The sequence below is a fragment of the Aedes albopictus genome, chromosome 3 (assembly GCF_035046485.1).
Source record: "Aedes albopictus strain Foshan chromosome 3, AalbF5, whole genome shotgun sequence".
NCBI lineage: Eukaryota > Metazoa > Arthropoda > Insecta > Diptera > Culicidae > Aedes > Aedes albopictus.
The window spans coordinates 301,296,688-301,318,319 of record NC_085138.1 but is presented as its reverse complement, the minus strand read 5'-3'; the positions used below and the strand labels follow the sequence as shown (position 1 = coordinate 301,318,319).

Genomic DNA, 21,632 nt, shown 5'->3' with positions numbered 1-21,632 from the left:
AAACGGTTGTAGGCTATACGGAAGTAGCAGTGTCTCCTACCACTTAAAGTGTTTGAGTTTCCAGCTTCTTCCGAACTCAACTTCCCGGTTTGCTTCAGAAAAGGAGAACTTGGCTTGGCTTCCAATGTCTCTACGAGTACCTACGGGCGTGGGGGAGGCCGGAATCAAACAAGACTAATACTCCTACTTTATCACGGAGACGAACGGGTCGCATTCCCCCCGCTAGCGGTGGCGTAGGCTGCCTCTGCGATTGTTAGAGGACTTCAATGGGATTCGCCAGGATTACGATTCTGCCGGATGCCACCCTCCCAGACGACAACGACGACGCGACAGGAGCAGCCAAGAGCACGAGGGATAAACGCAAGACACATTGTAATTAGTCACCTATTGAATGGTGTTCGGAAGGGATTTTCTCATTTTCTCATCAGTTATGGTCTCCACAAGCCATATGGGTACGATTTCCGTAGATGGCAATCGCTGAACAACGCGGCGTTTGAGTCTGAGTGCGAATACGCGTGAAAACTTACATTTCAGTGGAAATGAGAGGAAATGCCGTTACTGAACGACAGAGAACGTGATGTAAGGGAAGAAAATTGCCTGGCATTACATCTCACCTGGAATGAAACCTTCTTTTCAGATCAGTTTTCTTCGAGAAATCCAAACAAGCCACCCCTAAGGACGAAGTCGCATGTTAGGGGACATTAGCAGTTGTGGCTAAGCCGTCGTCGTCGTACCGATACCGGAAGGGGGCAGAATAAATTAGAGTATTAGTTCAAAGGGATTATGGATCCGGAAGATTTATGCAACGTCATTTGGGTGTTTTCTTTTCTGTGTCAATATGTCTACCCGGAAGTGGTATTTGTTAGGTCTTAAAGCTGGAGCAAGATTCACAAATTTGAGAAAGCTTTTTACCCTTCTTACACCCATAAGAAGGGTATAAATATCTTGGTAGTTTTTCGGCTTTCAGTCACAGAAAAAGCGTTGAAAAACTACCAAGTTTCCATAGATCCAGTCAGTCCCCGTAAAAAAAAAAAAGGTATAAATATCGCTCGAAAAACCGACTTTCGATCCGAGGCCCGGAGGGCCGAGTCTCATATACCAATGAACTCAGCTCGACGAACTAAGCAAATGTCTTTTTTTTTTCCTTCTAAACCATAGGGGGATAAATTTGCTCATCAGACACCCTAACAGGAAGGTTAGGGTAGTGTGGGGTTAAGGTCGTCTTCTACACCACTAGTAGAAGCCAGGACTACTCTCTCCTCGACCCACTAAAACACATTCCTATGGTCGCCAAACCCTACGTCTCTCCGGAACCACCAAGAAGGTATTGCTTCAGAGAGGGGCAAGTGCATATCGCACCCTCAAGGTTAACTGCCGTAGCCTAGCAGCAATGAACATCGATGACTCGCTCTGGAGAGTCCATCACGGTAACATGCTAGCGCTTAGCCAGTTTTCCGAGTGGTTCTCGCCACTCCCTTTGTCCTCGGAAGGCGGGCAGGGTCAACCCCGCCCGCGTCCTACTGCTGAGCGGACATCAAGAACTGATGCCCACATGCAACCCGATCTGACCTGCCCGCAAAGGAAGGGTATCACTACCCTTCAGGCCCTATCAGATGTATCCGTAGGTTGCAGACAGCAGGGTCTCACCTACCCCGACCCTTGCCGGGGACCCCTTTCCAACCGCGGGCTCAGATCCAACCCAGTAGACTGACGCCACGACAGCACCGCTACCGGGACTTCCTCTCCGCGGCCACTTAATCGCTGTAGGGGTCGATCTCGACCGCAGGGCACCGGTATGACCTACGAAGCCGACTTCGAACCCCTGGACCACCTCTTGTACTGCATCTGGACTAGCCATTCTCCGAGTCCACGCGCCACCTCCTCTTTAGCTCCCAGACGATATGGGTGATAGCCGTTGAAACGGCATTCCAGCTAATCTCATCCCTACACATTCTCTGGACCAAGTTGTCCGGAGTTGTGTCCTCCCCGCATGTGTGGCAAGCATGCGGTCACGCATTGTGCGAAAACGCGGGCACACGAACAAAACGTGTTCCGCCGTTTCCTCTAAACCATTGCACACTGGGCATTCGGGAGAATCCGCATGCCCGAAACGGTGTAGATACTGTCGGAAGCAACCATGACCTGTAAGGACCTGTGTCAGGTGGAATGTAACTTCCCCATGGCGCCTATTAATCCAACTATCTACCCTCGGTATCAACCTATGGGTCCACCTTCCTTTGGTGGAACTGTCCCACGCACGCTGCCATTTGACCATAGAGGCCATCCTGACAGTCCTGCGTATGCCTCTTGTGCCGCGCATTTCGAAGCACTCCATGTCCTCACTGATAAGAATGCTGATAGGCACCATACCAGTAATGACGCAGAGAGCGTCGTGTGACACGGTACGGTACGCGCTCGCAACCCTCAGACACATAAGCCTGTAAGTACTTTCCAGCTTCCTTCGGTAGCATTCAGTACTTAGCGCGGTACCCCACGCCGGGCCGCCATACCTAAGTATGGACGTAGCAACACTAGCCAGAAGCTTGCGCTTACTGGCGTACACCGCTGAGCTATTGGACATCATCCGGGACAGTGCCGCAATAGCTGTGGAGGCTCTTTTACAGGCATAATCGACATGGCTACCAAAGGTAAGTGTCGAAGTTCGTTTCAACAAGTCACCCAGACTGAAGGGGTTTTTCTTTCCGTAAAATTAACCTCCAGAGCAATGTATAATCTACGGCTCTTTATTTAGGAGATTAATAAAATCCTGCATCATAATGAGGATGAGAGGAAGAAGGGTAGAATTTAAGGTTTACAATTTAAGGTTGATTGGTAATTAAGCATATAACTTTGTAGTATAATAACAGATGTAAGTGTATGTTTCGTAATATAAGTCGCATAGCGTATTTCATTTAGTTAGAGCTTCAACTTACGTTTAGTTTCCCCTAGTGTAATCCGGAGGGTCTTGAGTGGTATTTGTGTTCCTAGTAGCTGTAAGGATATTCTTTTATAATTTTAGGCTGTTACATAATTTATGCTGTCTCACCGTTTCGGTTTAGCTTTAGGAAAACATAGGTTATACGCTCTGCGGCTTGCAAAGTACTTGCACTGTAGTAATACGCACTAATTCAAGAAAATCTATTAGATTAAGGCTTGTATACACGAAACATTTCATATACCTGATTTCACTTGTAAGTAGTTTAAGATCAAATAGGGATTTAAGTATAGAAAATAACTTTAGAACTTAATTATAGAAAATAACTTCAGATAGCAGTATTTCACTCCGTGTTATCAATCAACGTGATGTCTTTTGTCTAATCATCTACTTACGATGGTGACAGTCGGTCGTTCTGTCACTCCCAAGTCAGGTCGTCAAAGCTGCGAAGACAGGGCTGCTACAGAGGCACAGACACAATGGGCGCGCACTGTTAGAACAGTTCACACTCCCCCCGGGTACGCCAGTCCTCAGGCTGGCTTACTTCCTTCGCGCCTTACGTCCAGAACTGCCAGTTTGGTGACCGCTCGAACGTAGACTCCTGTAGACGTTCGTACTGTTGCTGAGCGAACTTCTCCATCTTTGCCCGGATGAGTTTCGATGACCTTTCCCTTAGGCCAGCAGTTGCGAGGTAGCCGAGGGTCGGCGATCACTACCACGTCTCCTACGGCTACTGGAGTGGTTTGACAAAACCACTTGGACCGTTTGGTGATTTCTGGCAGATAGTCATTTAGCCAACGCTTCCAGAACGTGTTGGCTAGTACCTGGGAGGCTAAGATGTTTTGGCGGAGAGCACTGCTGCTGTCGTCGAAAGTAGTATAGGGCTTGATCCCGTTTGAGGAACCAAGAAGGAAATGGTTCGGTGTCAAGGCTGGGGCACTGTCATCATCGACCGGGACATGGGTTAGCGGTCTAGAGTTGATGGTGTTTTCAACTTCGATTAGAACGTTGCGCAGGACTTCATCGGTTGGGTTTCTGGGAGGGTTGATCTTCTGTAGGTTTCGTTTTACACTTCCTATTAGTCGCTCCCAGCTGCCTCCCATGTGTGGCGCAAGGGGTGGGTTAAACGACCAAGTTGTATCGACAGAAGTGAACTCCTTCATTATGTCGTCCACGTTAACTGCTGCGGCGGCCTCTTTCATCTGTCGGGATGCCCCAATGAAGTTGGTTCCTCTATCGCTATATATTACACTGGGCGTACCACGGCGTGCCATGAAATTTCTGATAGCCATTATGCAGGAGTCTGTGGTTAAAGAAGGAACCAGTTCGAGATGGATTGCCCGGATGGTCAAACACGTTGCGAGCATTCCCCAACGTTTTTCAGTGCGTCTACCAACGGTTACTTCGTACGGCCCGAAGAAATCAATCCCTGTATGTGTAAAGGGTGGCGAGTACGCTGCAAGCCGTGCTGTCGGAAGATCGGCCATAATTGGTGGTCGTGGATTTGCATGGTCGTTTTTACATCTTTGGCAGTTCTTCTTTACCTTGGCATAGGCAGCACGGATGCGTGGAATGTAGAATTTCTGTCGGAGCTCGTTGACCACTGCTTCATGATTCTGATGATGGAATTTTTGGTGGTAGTACGCAATTATTAAGCTTGTGGTTGGGTGGTCACGTGGTAGGATGATTGGTTTCTTTGCATCTTCCGTGGCGTATTGGCAGGCTGCAATCCTTGTCCGCATTCGCATCAATCCTCTGCTATCTAACCATGGCGTTAACTGATAAACGCTGCTCTGCTTCGGTATTGTTCTAGAGTTACTGGGGGTATGCTGTGATTTCTCCAAGATGGCAATCTCTTCTGGATACCCATCGCGTTGAGCTGAGCGCAGAAGGTAAGCTTCAGCAGAAACTAGTTCATCCTTCGTTGCGGGCCCACTGATAGTTGGCTTTCTGAAGATTTTGCGGCGACAGTTAGTCGGGAATCGGATGACGAAGGCAGTGGCATTTAGCATACGCTTCCAGCCAGAAAAATCTCTTGGATTCACAAGTGGTTCACAGGGAACGTGACAGGCAAGGAAACTAGGACGAAGTTCCTCCTCTGTAGAGCGGTTTTCCGTAGGTTGCTGGGGCCAGTCCGTCTCTTGTAGCCATAGGAATTCTGGGCCTACGAACCATCTGCTATCGGGTGTAAGGTCGGGCCGGGAGCCCCACTTGGTACCGTCGTCTGCAACATTCATTTTAGATGGTACCCAGCGCCACTCATTTGCCTCGGTAGTCTCCAAAATTTCACTGACACGGAATGCAACAAACTGCGTGTATCGACGATGGTCCGCATTCAGCCAACAAAGTACATCGCGAGAGTCGGTCCAATAATACTTCCTGGATATTTTCAAAGACAGGGCGTCCGCAATCGTGTGAGCTAGCCTAGCACCAACTACAGCAGCCTGTAGCTCCAGTCGGGGAATGGACACGAACTTCAAAGGTGCTACCCTAGTCTTTGCTGCAACGATCCTACATTCGATGGTCTGGCGCTTGACAAACCGTAGATAGGCGACAGCGGACATTCCGCCTTCACTGGCATCAGCGAAAATATGGAGCTCTGCTTCATCTTCAGGGTTCTGGATTAGCGAGCTATAGCATCTGGGGATTCGAACTTGCTCTACTTGCGGCAACAACTTCAACCAGCGCTGCCATTTTGTAAATGCGTCATTGGTTATCTCCTCGTCCCATTGCACGCCAGAGCGCCACACTTCCTGCAGCAACACTTTCAGGAACATAAGAAAGTGAGCGATGAGGCCAAGAGGGTCGAAAATTGACATTAGCACTCGTAGAACTTCCCGCTTTGTAGGACGCCTGTGGCCCTCCATGAGAGCGCAGTCGTATCGCTTCCATCCAATCTTGTAGGTGAATGTATCCGAAGCAGTGCACCACCACATACCCAAGACTTTCTCGGTGCTGATTTCTGGGGATAAATCTAGGTCTTTCTCGCTTAATCCCTTTTCATTGAGAGCCTCCAGAACTGCTGGTGAGTTACTGACCCAATTGCGGATCTCAAACCCTCCTTGCTGATGGACGTATTTCACCTCTCTCGCCGTTGTTATAGCATCTTCTTCGGATTTTAGGCTGACGAGCATATCATCCACGTAGTGTTTCTTCTGGATCACTTCAGAAGCCTTTGGATAGTCTTCAGCATGGCGCTCCGCATTGATATTTTTAATATATTGCGCACAGCTAGGGGAGCAACAGGCTCCGAACGTCATGACTTGCATCACATAGATCACGATTTCCCCCTTTTCGTTCCACCACAGGAAGCGTTGGCATTGTTGATCTGCATCCTGGATTCGTATCTGGTGGAACATTTCACGTATGTCCCCTGTAAGGCCCACTCTGTTTTCTCGAAATTGCAGCAATATACACAACAGCGAACAAAGTTGATCGGGTCCCTTTAGTAAGACTGAATTCAACGAGACGCCAAAGGAGCAAGCTGCACAGTCCCAAACTAGCCTCACCTTGCCTGGCTTGTTCGGGTTTATAACCGGAAAAACTGGAAGGTACCACACTTTTGAAAACCGTTGGTTTAGTTCGTCTTCCGAAAGCATTCGGGCATATCCTTTGGCGACGTAGTCCGCAATCATTCCATGCAGCATCTCTGCTAGTTCTGGGTCCTTGGAGAGACGTCTTTGCAAACACTGGTGTCTTCGCAGAGCCATATTGTAGTTGTCTGGTAGACGGACGTTGTTGTGACGCCACAGCAGTCCGGTCGTGTAACGCTCCCCATCGTAGATAGTCAGTTGCTTCAAGAGATCTTGAGCCCGTTGGTCTTCGGTGGAGATAAGAAGTTTGTCCGGTTTTGTGATGCCGAGGCTTTCTAGAGCAAAGTGCTTCTTCACCGTCTGATGTAGCTCGTCATCTCTTGCCCGTTCACACGAACACACGTGAAAAGTATAGTGGACTAGGTTCCCTACGTCGTCGCCTTCCGTGTTTTCTCCACCGCATACTGTCCAGCCTAACCGTGTCTTAACAGCTACTGGTTCCCCAATATTTCCTTCTTTGCTCTTCAATACAAGGCTGACTTGCACGTGCTTCATTCCGATGAGGATCCTTGGTCGGACGTCGTAATAGGAATCGATGGGAAGTCCCTTAAGATGTGGGTATTGATGGCCCATTTCTTCCACGTTTAGTGTCTGATATGGAAGCAACAAGTGGTCGACTGTTCTCACTCCGGTTAATTGAAAGTTCTTTGCCGCCTTGCTCGTTCCTGCGATCTCCAAGGTAACCGATTGCGAATCATTTTCGCATCGCTGGGTTCCTCCTGTCCAGCGAAGACACAGCGGTATCGTTGCACCTTTTAATTTGAGCTGGTCCGCCAATTCTTGATCTATCAAACTTAGATGCGATCCCTCATCCAGGAACGCGTATGTATGGATGGAACCTTGAGGTCCACTGAGTACCACGGGTAGGTAGCGGAATAGGACTGCATTTGACTTCGCTTGATGCGTATTGCAATCGTGCGTTGGTATTTGGGTCGCAGATTCTGGTTGCATGGAGACCTGTGCTCGGGACGTAGATGACTCTTGTATGATTTGGTCAGAGCGTTGTTGAATGTTCTGGTCCCTATGGAGCAGCTCGTGATGTTTGTAGATACATCCATTTCGCCCGCACGGTTTTGCGTCGCATCCTCCTTTATGGCGACGTAGACAACTTCGGCAGAGTTTGAATTCTCTTACAATGGCCCATCTACATTCACGGGACAGCTCCAGAAACTGCTTGCACTTTGAGGCGTTTTTGCATTCTCCTTTACACACCGCACACACCTCTGAAACAAGGGCCGGTGGTTTTGAGACAGGTACACGACTGTGTTCTCTCTGTTCTCCATCGGAGTCTACGGTTTTTGGGTGACGACTGGATTCGGAGATAGTCTCAGAGTGAGCGTTTACATATGCGTTCGGCTTCTTGTTACCACGTCCATCGTTGCGTATTGGCTTCGACTCGTCTGAATCGACCGGAAAGACGACGGTGCTAGCTGCCTCGGCCAATGAATATACCCAATTCCCAAAGGTCGCCAAGTTGACCCGCTGAACGTTTTGCCGATGCCTGGCCCAATCTAGTTTCAACGTGGCCGGGAGCTTGTTCACCAGCTGGTGTAGAAGAGACACATTGTACATATAATCCTCAAGTTCGTACGCGTCTACCGTGGCGCAGAAATTTTGAACGTTAACTGCGAACTCCACTAACGTCTCCAGGCGATCTTCCCGAATCGCCGGTAGGGCATTCACCTTCTGAATCAGGGAGTGAACAACGGCTTCAGGTTGGCCAAATCTCATTTTCAGAGTACGCATAATCGCCGGAACGTTCGACGGATGCATCAGTAGGCTCCGCGCCGTTTCATACGCCTTTCCTTCCAATGACTTCTGGAGTCGGATAAGGTTCTCCTCATTCGTAAAACCGCACATGTTCGTAGTGCTGTTAAACATTGACATAAACACCGGCCATTCCTCGAACTTTCCGGAAAACTTGGGTAAGTCTTTAGAAATTCCTTGACGAGCTGCCAACTGCTGACGGGAAAACGAACAGGGCTCGAAATCTTCTTCATGGTTTCCAGAGTGGAAATCTGCTTCTCGGAAATTCCTTCTTGGCTGCTGACTTCGTGGTTCATACGGTTCCATAAAACTCCTACCAATCGATGAAGGTTGGACGCGAGGTTCCCGACGAAGATCACAACGCTCAAGTACTGCTTCAATTCGGTTCTGGTTTCTACCGGATCGGTCCACCAATGGAGAAGAACCAATTTGAGCTCTTCCGGAGTAGTTCTGTGTCGAATGTCTCTGCGGATCAAAGACTTCTGCACTCTGGGGATCCAATGCATTCTCTACGCGGATGTTGTTGGTATCTTGAACCCACTGTCTAACACGGTCTTCGGATCCACTGCACTCAGATCCTGTTCGACTGTGCATCTGCTCCAGTAAATCATACTTCCTGTCCAGATATGCACGATGCTTCTCTGCTTGTAGCTTTTCATATTCCTGTTCTTCCTCGAGCCGCTGTAGCTGTAATTGTAGGATGGATCTACGCGATGACGAAGATGCCTGCGAAGCGGTCGATTTACCACGACGAGCGACCCCGTAGGTAGGAATCAGTTTTTCCGCCGGCTCCGATACCGTATTGCAGCGCTCGTGTCCGCCGGTTCCAGGTGTACGTTTGGGGATAAACTGCTTGGAGGGTGCTGACTTCTGTTGTTCAGCGCGAGTTGACGATCCAGCTGGAGGGCGATTTGTAGTAGAAGAAGAAGACTGCTGGACCCCGGTTGCAGCAACGCATTTGGGACAACTCCAGCTCCTATCCGCGATTTCTTCTGTAACGCCGACACACGCAAAATGGATCCATCTATCACACTTGTCGCACTGAACCATGTCGTTATTGTCCTCCTCCTGGCAGAACGTACAGCTCTGTTCCGCGACTTGATCATCCTTTTTAGCTCCTGCCAGATCCTTTTCTTCGTCCGTGACCACCACCACTATATTACCACCACCACTGACATCGATCACTTCTGACTGCTTTTCTTTTGACCGTGCGCCCTTTGAACCGCTTTTGCCATCTTTCCCACTTTTACGACCAGACATCTTTCGTATAAACGATTTTATTAATTTGTCGAAGTTCGTTTCAACAAGTCACCCAGACTGAAGGGGTTTTTCTTTCCGTAAAATTAACCTCCAGAGCAATGTATAATCTACGGCTCTTTATTTAGGAGATTAATAAAATCCTGCATCATAATGAGGATGAGAGGAAGAAGGGTAGAATTTAAGGTTTACAATTTAAGGTTGATTGGTAATTAAGCATATAACTTTGTAGTATAATAACAGATGTAAGTGTATGTTTCGTAATATAAGTCGCATAGCGTATTTCATTTAGTTAGAGCTTCAACTTACGTTTAGTTTCCCCTAGTGTAATCCGGAGGGTCTTGAGTGGTATTTGTGTTCCTAGTAGCTGTAAGGATATTCTTTTATAATTTTAGGCTGTTACATAATTTATGCTGTCTCACCGTTTCGGTTTAGCTTTAGGAAAACATAGGTTATACGCTCTGCGGCTTGCAAAGTACTTGCACTGTAGTAATACGCACTAATTCAAGAAAATCTATTAGATTAAGGCTTGTATACACGAAACATTTCATATACCTGATTTCACTTGTAAGTAGTTTAAGATCAAATAGGGATTTAAGTATAGAAAATAACTTTAGAACTTAATTATAGAAAATAACTTCAGATAGCAGTATTTCACTCCGTGTTATCAATCAACGTGATGTCTTTTGTCTAATCATCTACTTACGATGGTGACAGTCGGTCGTTCTGTCACTCCCAAGTCAGGTCGTCAAAGCTGCGAAGACAGGGCTGCTACAGAGGCACAGACACAATGGGCGCGCACTGTTAGAACAGTTCACAGTAAGCTTATCGTCGATCATCACGCCCAAGTGTTTGACAGAGCGCTTTGACATGATAGTGCACTCTCCTACACTGATCTCCGTCTGCTGCGCCGACTGCATGTTATTAACAACCGTCACCTCTGTCTTGTGGTGAGCCAGCTCCAGTTTCCTGGACCGCATCCACGCCTCCACAACCTTGATCGAGTGGTTGGCAGTCAACTTTACCTCCTCGATCGTTTCACCGTAGACTTCTAGCGTAATATCTATTTATTTATTTCTACGTCTTCGGCAAAACTGCCGTACAGACTGATAAAACAGAAAAAAACAAATTTAACTTATATTTCTAATACACGTTTTGAATTGTGTTCTACTAATATTAAAATCAAACCAAGGCAAATCGTTGACGAGGGCGAGGCATCTTTCCAGGGGATGATTATGGCCAAATACTGTCGTGTGCCTAGTAGCGTGGAACAGTTGACGCTGGCGGAGACGGCGAGCAGGAACATAAAAATTGACGCATTGCAGGAGCGGTGCACAGTCTAGATGTCCACTCACTATGCCGAAAGCAAACATTCTTTGATGGTACTCACGACGCTGGCGTAGAGATTCTAATCTAATTAGCTGACGGCGGTGGTCGTATGGTGGCAATCTGTGCGGATCATTCCATGGCAGTCTCCTCAACGCAAAACGAACAAAACTACGCTGAACTCTTTCGATCCGCGCCATATGAAGTTCTTGGTACGGAGCCCAGACTGGAACGGCGTATTCTAATATGCTTCGCACAAGACAACTGTATAACGTTTTCAAGACGTAGACGTCGTCAAAGTCCGCAGCGTTGCGGCGAATGAATCCTAGAACCGCAAAGGTTTTAGCAGTTGTCGTCGAGATATGCTCACTGAAGTTCAGTTTACAGTCTATCGTAACACCCAGGTCTTTGATAGGGACACACGATCTACACTGTTGCCATTTATGCTGTAGTCGAAACTCGTAAGTGGCGTCGTTCTACAAAAACTGATCGTTTTGCACTTTTTGATATTCAACTCCATGCCATTTGAGGAACACCAATCTGCTACGGCGTCGAGATCCTGTTGTAGCGCAGCACAGTCGATTAAGGATGAGATTATTCTGTATATTTTAAGGTCGTCGGCATACATAAGGCAGTGTGAACGGATTCGGTGGCATAGGTCGTTAGCAAAAAGGATAAAATTAACGGACCAAGGTGGCTACCCTGCGGCACGCCGGTTGGCGTTGTGTAGATGTCGGATTTTACGTTTTTCAACTTTACAAAGGCAGATCTACCAACCAAATAGGAACGTAACCAGCTGATGATCCAATCCGGAAATCCTAAGCGCTCCAACTTGGTCAGGGTAAGGCCGTGCGGGACCAAGTGCGGGACTTTATCGAAGGCTTTCGAGAAGTCAAAATAGATACTGTCCACTTGGCATCGCTTTTCCAGGCAGGCATGAAGTGTGCTAGTGTAGCACATCAGATTTGTTACGGTGGATCTGTTTTTAACAAACCCATGCTGGTACTCCGATATTATAGGCTTAGCAGCAGAATACATCCTATCATGAATCAAAAGCTCCAGTACTTTTGCGAGACAGCACAATATTGATATAGGGCGGTAATTCTCCACATTGTGAATGCTACCAGTCTTATGTACGGGAGTGACTGCTGATAGTTTCCATACGTCTGGAAATACGCCTTGCCCAAGCGACATATTGAAAAGTAGGCATACGGGTGGCCCTAGCGCACTGGTACATTTTTTAATGAATGCAGGAGGCAACTTATCAGGTCCTGGACCCTTTGATGGATCGAGTGAGCTGAGAGCACCGGGAACTTCTTCTATTGAAAAAGTAGGGCGTGGAAAATTGATATTGTACGATGGCAGGGAGTTCACGACCTCCGGCGAAACAGGAGGAGTATTGGCGCTGTATACAGATTTGAAAAAAAAAATGGCAAACATTTCAGCAGCAGCAGCATCATCTTGTGATGTTTCGTTTCCAAGTTGCATTTCTGATGGAATTGAATTTGAGTTTTTCCTGCTTTTGATAAAGCGCCAGAAAGAGGAAGGGTTTGTTCTAACTTCGTCCTGCATTCGGAAAACGTATTCACGAAAAGTGGAGGTTACGCTTTCAGCATACTCTGCCTCGACATTTTGAAGAAGAGTACGGTTTTGAGCAGATCGAACTCGGAAAAATCTACGCCGAACTTTACGAAGGGTGTTGCGTCGATGTTGCAACTCTGCATTCCACCAAGGTAGCTTATACGATCGTCTGACGAACGTTCTACGCAGAGGAGTATGCCTACTCACCGAGTCAAAAACTGTATTGTAGAAATTCGCTAGCGTTGCGTTGATGTCAGGTGCAGCAAGAGTCTGGTGCCAATCGAGAGAATTGAGCTCGTTTATAACTGCATCGTAGTCACAACGGCCAAAGTCGAAATCTTGTTCTACGTTTGTGTGATGATGCTGATCCAGTACGGGGCGTATATCTAAACGTACAGCGAACGGTGTGTGGTGGCGGTCAGGGCTTAAAAATAATATCGTCGGCAAATTCACAATCACCACTCCCACTGGGTACTCTAACCTCAACACCTCGTCGTACATGACATTCCATAACACCGGACCCAGGATGGAACCTTGCGGGACTCCTGAGGTTATGTGAAAGCACTTCCGACCCACCTCGGTGTCGTAAACTAGTACGCGATTCTGGAAGTAGCTTCCGAGAATCTTGTACAAGTACTCCGGTATCCCCAGACGCAAGAGCGCATCGGCAATAGCAGCCCAGCTGGCGCTATTAAACGCATTCCTTACATCCAGAGTCACTACCCCGCAGAAGCGAATTCCCCTCCTCTTAGGCTCGAGTGCTTTCTCGGCGGTTTTTGTAACCGACAAGATAGCGTCTACGGTGGACCTCCCCTTCCGGAAGCCATACTGGTTGCTCGAGAGACCATTTACGCCCTCAGTGAACCTTAACATTCTATTGAGGATGATCTTTTCGAGCACCTTCCCCGCCGTGTCAATCAAGCATATTGGTCTATATGCCGACGGGTCTCCGGGTGGTTTCCCCGCCTTTGGCAATAGTACCAGGCTCTGCCTCTTCCAAGCTTCTGGGAAAACTCCCTTGTCCAGGCATTTCTGCATAGCAGACCTGAACATCTCGGGAGCTTCTGCAATAGCTGCTTTTAAGGCCTGGTTCGGAACTCCGTCCGGACCTGGGGCCTTACCTACGCTAAGGGATTTAGCTATCCCCGCAAGTTCCACATCGGTGACCCTTTCTTCATCGCCAGCCCCAGTCCCCGGCTGTCCTACGAAAGGAGGCCAAGGACTAGGATCATGACGCGGAAAAAGTCCTCCAATGATCCCCTCCAATATCTCTGGAGATTGCTCTGTAGGAGCCATCACACCTCTCGTCTTGGCCATAACGATCCTGTAGGCGTCACCCCACGGGTTCGTATTGGCACTCTGACAGAGACCCTCAAAGCAGGCCTTTTTGCTTGCTCTTATCTCGGTCTTGAGCGCGGCTTTTGCAGCGGCGAACACCACCCGCCGTTCGTTTCGCTCTTCCTCTGATCGTGCTCGCTACATCCGCCGCCTAGCCCGTAGGCAGGCGCGGTGCAGGTCCGCAATCGCGTCGGTCCACCAGTAAGCCGGTGGCCTCCCATTTCTAGGGTGGACTCGCCTAGGCATGGTCGCATCACACGCACGTGAGAGCACCTAAGCAAATGTCTGTATGTGTGTGTTTGTGTATGTGTGTGTATGTGTGTGTGTGTGTGTATGTGCGTTACAAAATAAAAGTCACGCACATTTCTCAGCCGTCTGTCAACCGATTTGAGTTCTCTTGGAGGCCGTTTGTCGATCGATTTGGGTTTTCTTGGCACTAAATGAAAGCTACAGCATCCTAGTAGATCGCCCAGAAATTTTATTTTGATTGGACATTTGGTTACAGAGATATCTTTCGAAGAGTACTTAGGATTTATACAACTAAATCTTTTGATATTTTTGACCAAGTGTATCATAATAAATATTCTGGCCGTCTGTCAACCGATTTCGGTTATCCTGGCACCAAATGAAAGCTACAACATTCTAGTAGAACCCTATACAATTTTATTAGGATTGGACATTTGGTTACCGAGATATCTTTCAAAGAGTACTTGGGAGTAAGGTTAACTTTTTGAGAGATTTTTGACCAAGGGTACCATAATAAATATCTCAGCTGTCTGTCAACCGATTTGGGTTCTCTAAGCACCAAATGAAAGCTACAATATCCTTGTATAAGGGCCTGAAATTTTATTTCGATTCGACATTTAATTACTGAGATATCTTACGAAGAGTATTTCAATAAATTCTTTTTTATTAATCTATTCACTTACTTGTTATCTTGCATTAGTTTTTGACCAGTCTATGGGAAATTATTTTTCAATAAATAATGCTGACAAAGTGTATTGTTGTTTTCAATAAAATTATAAATAACAAATTACAAATATACAGGAATTTTATGAAAACTAACAATATGTTAAATGAAAGCTTTGAATTTATATATTGTGGGAAAAATGCAAGAACCGGACAGCGAAAATAACTAGCTAATGCCAAAACTGATTAACTTAGTAGATATATCATTTTTGTCCTTTTTGCACCATAACCATGAATACCAAGTACTTCGGAGCTAACTTAATCGACTGATTAAGAGATATTAGACAAAGTATATCTCGCTGATTTTGTTATCCATTTGTTAATCGATTCAAGATCTTTTGGCAGTTAACAAAAGATACAATATTCCAGAATATGTTAGCTATTTTTTTTTAAATTTCACACAAAATTCTAGAAGGTGTCTGGCGTTTCTGGTAGTTTAGTCCATGGTCCATGATACTATTTTGGAAACCAATTCACTAGATACCAAATCCACAATATTTTCTAGAACTTTTGGTCCATCACACAAAATGAATATGTTAAATACAAATAATACAACAATAGTTTTGATAAGTGTAAGAAGGGTTCTGTTCACCATTAAATCGGTTTTTTTTTTATTGAAAATGCCGTGAGGTACGAGATTTCTATTAATACTTGTCTCTGGTGCAATGTACAATTTATCATTTTCAAAGTAGTAGAAATATGATGAGACCTACATTAATTAAGATTGCCGGGATATTAATCAGCACTTTTTCAAACTTTTGAGATTCGCCCAACAAACATTCTTCCGATATCACAGCAATTTTGACAGTTCATTGCTGATGTTCGGATATCTTTTTGTTGAAAATACCACTGTGCACGCGACTTTACCAAGTCCGCGAATCTCTTTTGAGTGTGTAGATTTAAAGCCTGACAAGATTGTGGTTCAGTCTATATTATGAGGAATTTTGCTGGGATTAGCAGCCTTAATACGGTTTATGGTGGGATACTTCACTTATTTGGATTCCTTGGTTAGGGGTTAAGCTCTGGTGGTAAGGTACCCCGGGGCAAGTGGGACCTAAAAAAATGCTAGTTTGGTTTTGTCATGCCAAAAAATTCTAAACATAAAAAATTTTATGATTCCAATGGTTCTAAAAGAAACTGTTGGTATATTTCTTCTTATTAGCGAGCATTAACACTGTTTCAAAATTTTTAAATTCTGTATATCATGCATATGATGAAAAGTGGAGCAGATCTTCATTTACACCGTATCACGGGGCAAGTGGGACCTATTCGGAATTTTTGTATAAATGGCTTAATATAGTTGCTGCGTATATGTAAGGTAGCATAAATTATAGATATCTTATGCGAATAACTATATTTAGCGATTTATGTTGGAAAAGTTTTGTGGAATCGTACATACATTACGTTACACATATAATAACGAATCACTGAGAAAAAAATGATTTAACTCTAGCCGTTTTTGCAAAACAAATTGATTTTATTTATACAAAAAGCGCCCTAAGGTTGAATGTCGAAAGATTTCCAAACTTGTTTTTCATATTACGTAGTTGATGAATCTTTTCAAAAGATTTTTCAAGATTTACAGATGTTATGTTTTCCCTTACATAATATTACGATCAATAAATAAAGTTTTTTTAAATCGTGAACTTTGAATAAGTCGTTTTCCAATGTTTTCATACTTTATGGCCGGTTCCTTAGTATTCAGAAAAAACACATTATGCAGCGAAAAACGAAAAAAATAATAGAATTTGCTTGAACGAAAATATGAAAAATAGATGATTTGTTCTACCCAAGACTTAACCATTTTAAACAATAACTTCATCATCAGAATAGAAGTATTTAAGTGTAATTCAACGATTGTTTATTTACGACGCCGATTTTTACTTCAATTTAGTGTAAATTTCGACTTAGGCTGAAGAAAGCGAGATCAAACTATGAAATTGTGTTTGTTTACTCTCACAGGTCTCACTTGCCCCTGATGCTGAAATGCACTGGGGCAAGTGAGAGCAGTTAACTAAAGGTAATAGATGAAAATAAATTATATTTTTTTCGCTTAAAATAATTTGCAAGCACTTCAAATATTATCCTGAAACCGAAAAAGTTTTACTTTATTTGTTATTCTATTCTTAAACGACAAATGTAGTAGAGTACGTTAATCTCACTTAGTGAATTGAAAATTACATATGATCAATAATAACATATATGGTCTCTTTATGGTGAGAACAATAACAGTTTTTGAATTCAAAGTATCCCTCGGTGTGATACCTATGTTTTCTATGAATAATGTTTGCCTTAAAACTTTAAAATAAAAAAATATATAGCTGGGGTCTCCAGTTAGCCTAGTGGTTAAGGCTATGGATCGCCAATCCGGAGACGGCGGGTTCAATTCCCGTTCCGGTCGGGAAAATTTTCTCGACTCCCTGGGCATAGTGTATCATTGTCCTTGCCTCACAATGTACAAATTCATGCAATCCCGGGTAGACGTGAATATCATAATCATATCTTAAAACGATCAAATTTTGATGTCATAACTTAATATGATATTGATGAGATATTCAAAAAGTTGCCAAATATCTGCTCAATATCTCATCGTGATATGACTTCAAAATTAGTACTTAATTTGATTTTTGGAAAGCCTAGTGCAACCCGCAGTATAAATGTCGAAATTTCCCAACATTGCGCAGAAAAACTATTTTAAGTTTTCAACTTTTATTATGCGCCGTCCCCAAATAACGTAACGCTTCAGGAAATAGGGGTTCAATAAATTCCGTAACGCTCCAGGGGAATAGGGAATACAGCCTAGCGTCACGACCCATACAAAAAAGTTAGAACAAAAGCACATTATGGATTCCGCCAGATCCTAATGAACCAACCACCGAGTTCAAAAATACCGAATTTAGCGTTACATAATAAATAGATGTTCCCTTATGTACACCACATATTTTACAAACGATCACTGGGACAAAAAGGAAGTAGAAGTGGCCTTCATTTTCAATAAGCGGGTTTATGGATGCGGCAATTGAACAAAAAAAAAACAGAGTATGTGCCGATTACTCTGCATATAATCGATATTTGCTTTTGTTTAAAAAAGGCATAAAAATATTTACTGATTTTATCAGATAGATTTCTTAATCCCAGTTTCAAATTATTTTATTTCACTGTCAGTAAACCAGCAGAGGCTTTCCATCTGAGTCCGATGACAACATGAGCTGGACCTCGATGTCGAGCTTGCATTTGTGGTACGAATCCAATAAATGAATCACCTGACATTTTGGGAACATAAGCTAAGCAAAATACGTCCATTTCGAAAAACGGACCGTTTGATTCTAGATTCAACAAAACATATCGCTGCAGACGACAAGCTTTTTGAGTTTCAACCAACGAATTGCGTAGCGTTTCTGCATGGGGTATACGAACAGACGACAGTCGTGACGACTACGATCTTCTAAATGTTTCCAAAGCTTTTCTGTGCGACAGTTCACAATAGAGCACGTTCAGTGAAGTACATAGTAGATTTACCTTCTCACCATACAAAAAATCAGCTCATTACTACAATCTAGTACATCACTGATTGCGTCCTATTAGTGGAAATTCGTCCTGTTTTAGGCGCAAAATAAATCAAACATGTTTCTACGCATGTCGTTTTTAAAGTTTGGATCACTAGCTTTGTTAACAATTCAGAGAAAGAGCATAAAATGTGAAATCATCTAGAGAAAAGTGCTCTCTTAGTTAAGGAAAACATGCAAAATAGCCTTTATTCAATTTTATTTTCCATAACATTACGTCAGTTTACAAATTTTGGGTGAAAATTGTACTAATATTCTGCAATAGAACATTTATCATTGAGAAATCTGAAAAATACTGCTCAAGATCAAAATTAGCTCTTCACATTTCCATCTGCAACATCCAGAATTCGAAAGATCTGAAAACTACTGCTCAAGATCAAAATTAGTTCTTTGACACATTCATCTATAACATCCGAAAATTGTAAGATCTGAAAACTACTATTCAAGATCATAACTAGTTCTTTCACACACTCATCTACAACATGGCGGGACCAAACCATCACAACTACCATGACTCGCAAACACCTTGGAAAACGTAGAGCTTGATGCTCTTGTTACCTCCTATTTTCAGATATGAGTCGTAGTGCAGTGGTAATGTCACTGCTTATAAATCACAAGGTCATGAGTTCGATTCTGGTCGCGGCCATATTTCTTTTTTTTTACTCTAATCCATCTGTCAGATCATTTTATGAAATTGGTTAGATGTGCTACAGCCCAGATCTCCCCAGATATTAGTCTGATCTTATAACATCAAAATGAGATATTATCATGTTCTTCCCCATACTAATTTTTGATCTTATTTTTGATCTTTTATCTCTTATGTCAAACAAACCAATAGCTAATTATGATCTTGAGTACTTCACTGAGGAATATCAAATGATGATATCGTTCTGATTTTTACTTCTACTCTGGATGGCAGGCAAAGAAAGCCCTTCAATTAATAACTGTGGAAATGCTCAAAGAACACTAAGTTGAAGAGAGGCAGGCCAAGTTCCAGTGAGAACGTCGAGCCATAAAGAAGAAGAAGAAGAAGAAGAAGAAGAAGAAGAAGAAGCTGTAGGTCTCACTTGCCCCGGATTCTCACTTGCCCCGGGGTACCTTATTGAGATGAATTTAGGAGCGAAATTTCGTTGAAGATTCGGTTTTTTGGTAATTTTGGAAGGTGATAGATATGCTTCTGGAAGTATTCCTGACGATTCTTCTGAGATCCCTCCAGAAGTCCTTACGGGATTCCTTCAGATGTATTCAGATTTTTTTTTTCAGATTTTTTACCGGGGTTCCCCAGAAGGAACTTCTAGATAGAACTATTGACACGAATATTGGGGGAAACTTTGGAGTAACTCCTTACAAAACTGTGCGTGGATCTCCTCGAGAAATACCTGTAGCAATTTTATCAACATAGAACTCATGCAAGATTTCCATACGGAATACAATTCCATAATGAATTCCATAACTTATGAGAGAATTTCTTAATTAACTTTCAGAGATCTCAACTTCCCGGGGAATCCCAGAAGGAAAATCTCAAGGAATCCCAGATTTCCTCCGGGATTTGATTCTGTAATCGCATCAAGATCCCTTCCGCGATACCAGCAGGATTCCAAGGTTCTTGCAGTAGTTTCATTCAAAATTCCTCCAGAAGTTTCTTCTGGAATTCTTCCTAGAGTTCTTTCCGGAGTTTCATCCAAGACATCCTTGCGGGGTTCATCGAGGTTCTCCTTCAGTGATTACACCAGGAATTTCTCCAGGAATTTCTTCGTGGATTCCCCTGGATTCCTTGTAGGAGTTCCTTCTGGGATTCCTTGTGGGATGCATCCTGAATATTCTTATGAAATTGTCCAGGAGGATCCTATTAGGATCCCTCCAAGAGTTTCTTCTTGGATTCGTTCAGGGATTCATCCAGGAAATCATTTCGAAATTCCTAAAATAAAGTCTTGCGAGCTCCTCTTAGAACTTATTCTAGGTTTCCTCATGAACTCCTTCATGACTTCCTCTAGGAACTCATTTCAGGATTCTTCCATTTATTTCTTGTGGGATTCCTCCACGAGTTCTTTCTGCTGTTTCTATGGATTTTGTTTTCGGAATTATTTCGAAAATTCCATCCAATTTTGATACGGAATTACTTGAAAGGTAATGTCACCTAGTTTGTTAACCCAGAATATCAGAAGGAATTCCTGGATGAAATCTTTGAATGAAGGAATCTCGTAAGGAGCTCCTAGGAATCCCATAATGAGTTCTTAGATATCCCGGAAGGAACTCGTGGAGGAATCCCAGGTGTTACCTCTTTAGGAATCTCAGAAGAAACTGCTGGAAGGATCCCAGATGGAACCTCTGAAGGAATATAAACTCCTGGAAAAATTAGGAGTTTTCCTGGAATTACAATCAAAATTCCTGGAAAAAATTCAATTAGGGTAGCGAACCACTTGGGCAGCGTCCGGTTTTTTGGGCACTCTTCGCTATAACTCAGTCAATTCCAAACCAATTGACTTGAAATTTTGTACACGGCTAGATACTATACGTATCTCATCGCGTTCCAAAAATTGTGTCAATTGGTTCAGAATTGGCTGCGTTATAGCAGAAAAGTGCCCAAAAAAGAAGGCGAGATGGTTCCACTTCCCTAATGTGCTTGAAATCGTTTCGTAAAAAATCACTCCGAGACAAACAAGAACGCATTTTTCTAAAACAAGCACGAAGTCACCCATCTGGAGGTGCTTATTCTTTATTATACCACCAAACATAACCTCAAAATGATTGACAGTTCTCAAGTCATATTGACAGATCACACACATGCACGAAGAAGACAAACAATATCTAATACTTAACCGACCCTGATGTGGTCCTGTTCATGCTCGTGTTACACTTGTCAAAATGACCTGAGAATTGTCAGTCATTTTGAGGTTAGGATCGTTGGTGTTATAAAGAATTGAAACCGTTCCATAACAACCAGAACGCATTCCACTCTGTTTATGTTTATAAATAACTGTTACTTCCAACTGAGAGTATACGTCCATGAAAACAGGTTTATTCGAGAAGTCGGTCAAATTCTTCGCAATCCAAATCAAATCATGTGTTCGAATTACTATTGGACACAATGCATTTCAATTGAGACAGATGTAGCTTTAGTATAACAACCAAAATAATCCGGTTTATATATTTGCCTACCAGATCATAAAACGCCATCGCCTTGGTGCGGTTCCTTCGGCATACGTAAAAGTCGTAAGTGGAGAGAAATTAAAACGTGAAATTTCGCGTAATTATTCGATTTCCAGTGCTATGGGGGCTGGTTGTTGAGCCTACACCTTT

General features: G+C 43.9%; 2 protein-coding genes across 5 annotated transcripts in view; one reads left to right on the top strand and one right to left on the bottom strand.

Moving 5' to 3' along the window:
* LOC109418606 (nyctalopin-like) overlaps positions 1-21,632 on the top strand; it is a 473,642-nt gene that overhangs the window by 368,292 nt on the left and 83,718 nt on the right. The window lies entirely within an intron of this gene.
* Positions 2,655-5,832, bottom strand: LOC134291402 (uncharacterized). Of its 2 annotated transcripts, none has more exons than XM_062859111.1 (2): positions 3,047-5,832; positions 2,655-2,991 (listed from the first exon to the last, which is right to left on the bottom strand). In XM_062859111.1, the coding sequence occupies exon 1, from the start codon at positions 5,800-5,802 to the stop codon at positions 3,466-3,468; it is 2,337 nt and encodes a 778-aa protein (XP_062715095.1). In that variant the 5' UTR covers positions 5,803-5,832; the 3' UTR covers positions 2,655-2,991; positions 3,047-3,465. The 2 variants fall into 2 exon arrangements, with proteins under 2 accessions (XP_062715095.1, XP_062715094.1); XM_062859110.1 differs by having other exon boundaries at positions 2,659-2,767; positions 2,934-5,832.

What these genes read in the sequence shown, in the direction of transcription:
- LOC134291402 (XM_062859111.1), bottom strand. Translation starts at nt 5,802, where the DNA reads ATGGAGGGCCACAGGCGTCCTACAAAGCGGGAAGTTCTACGAGTGCTA.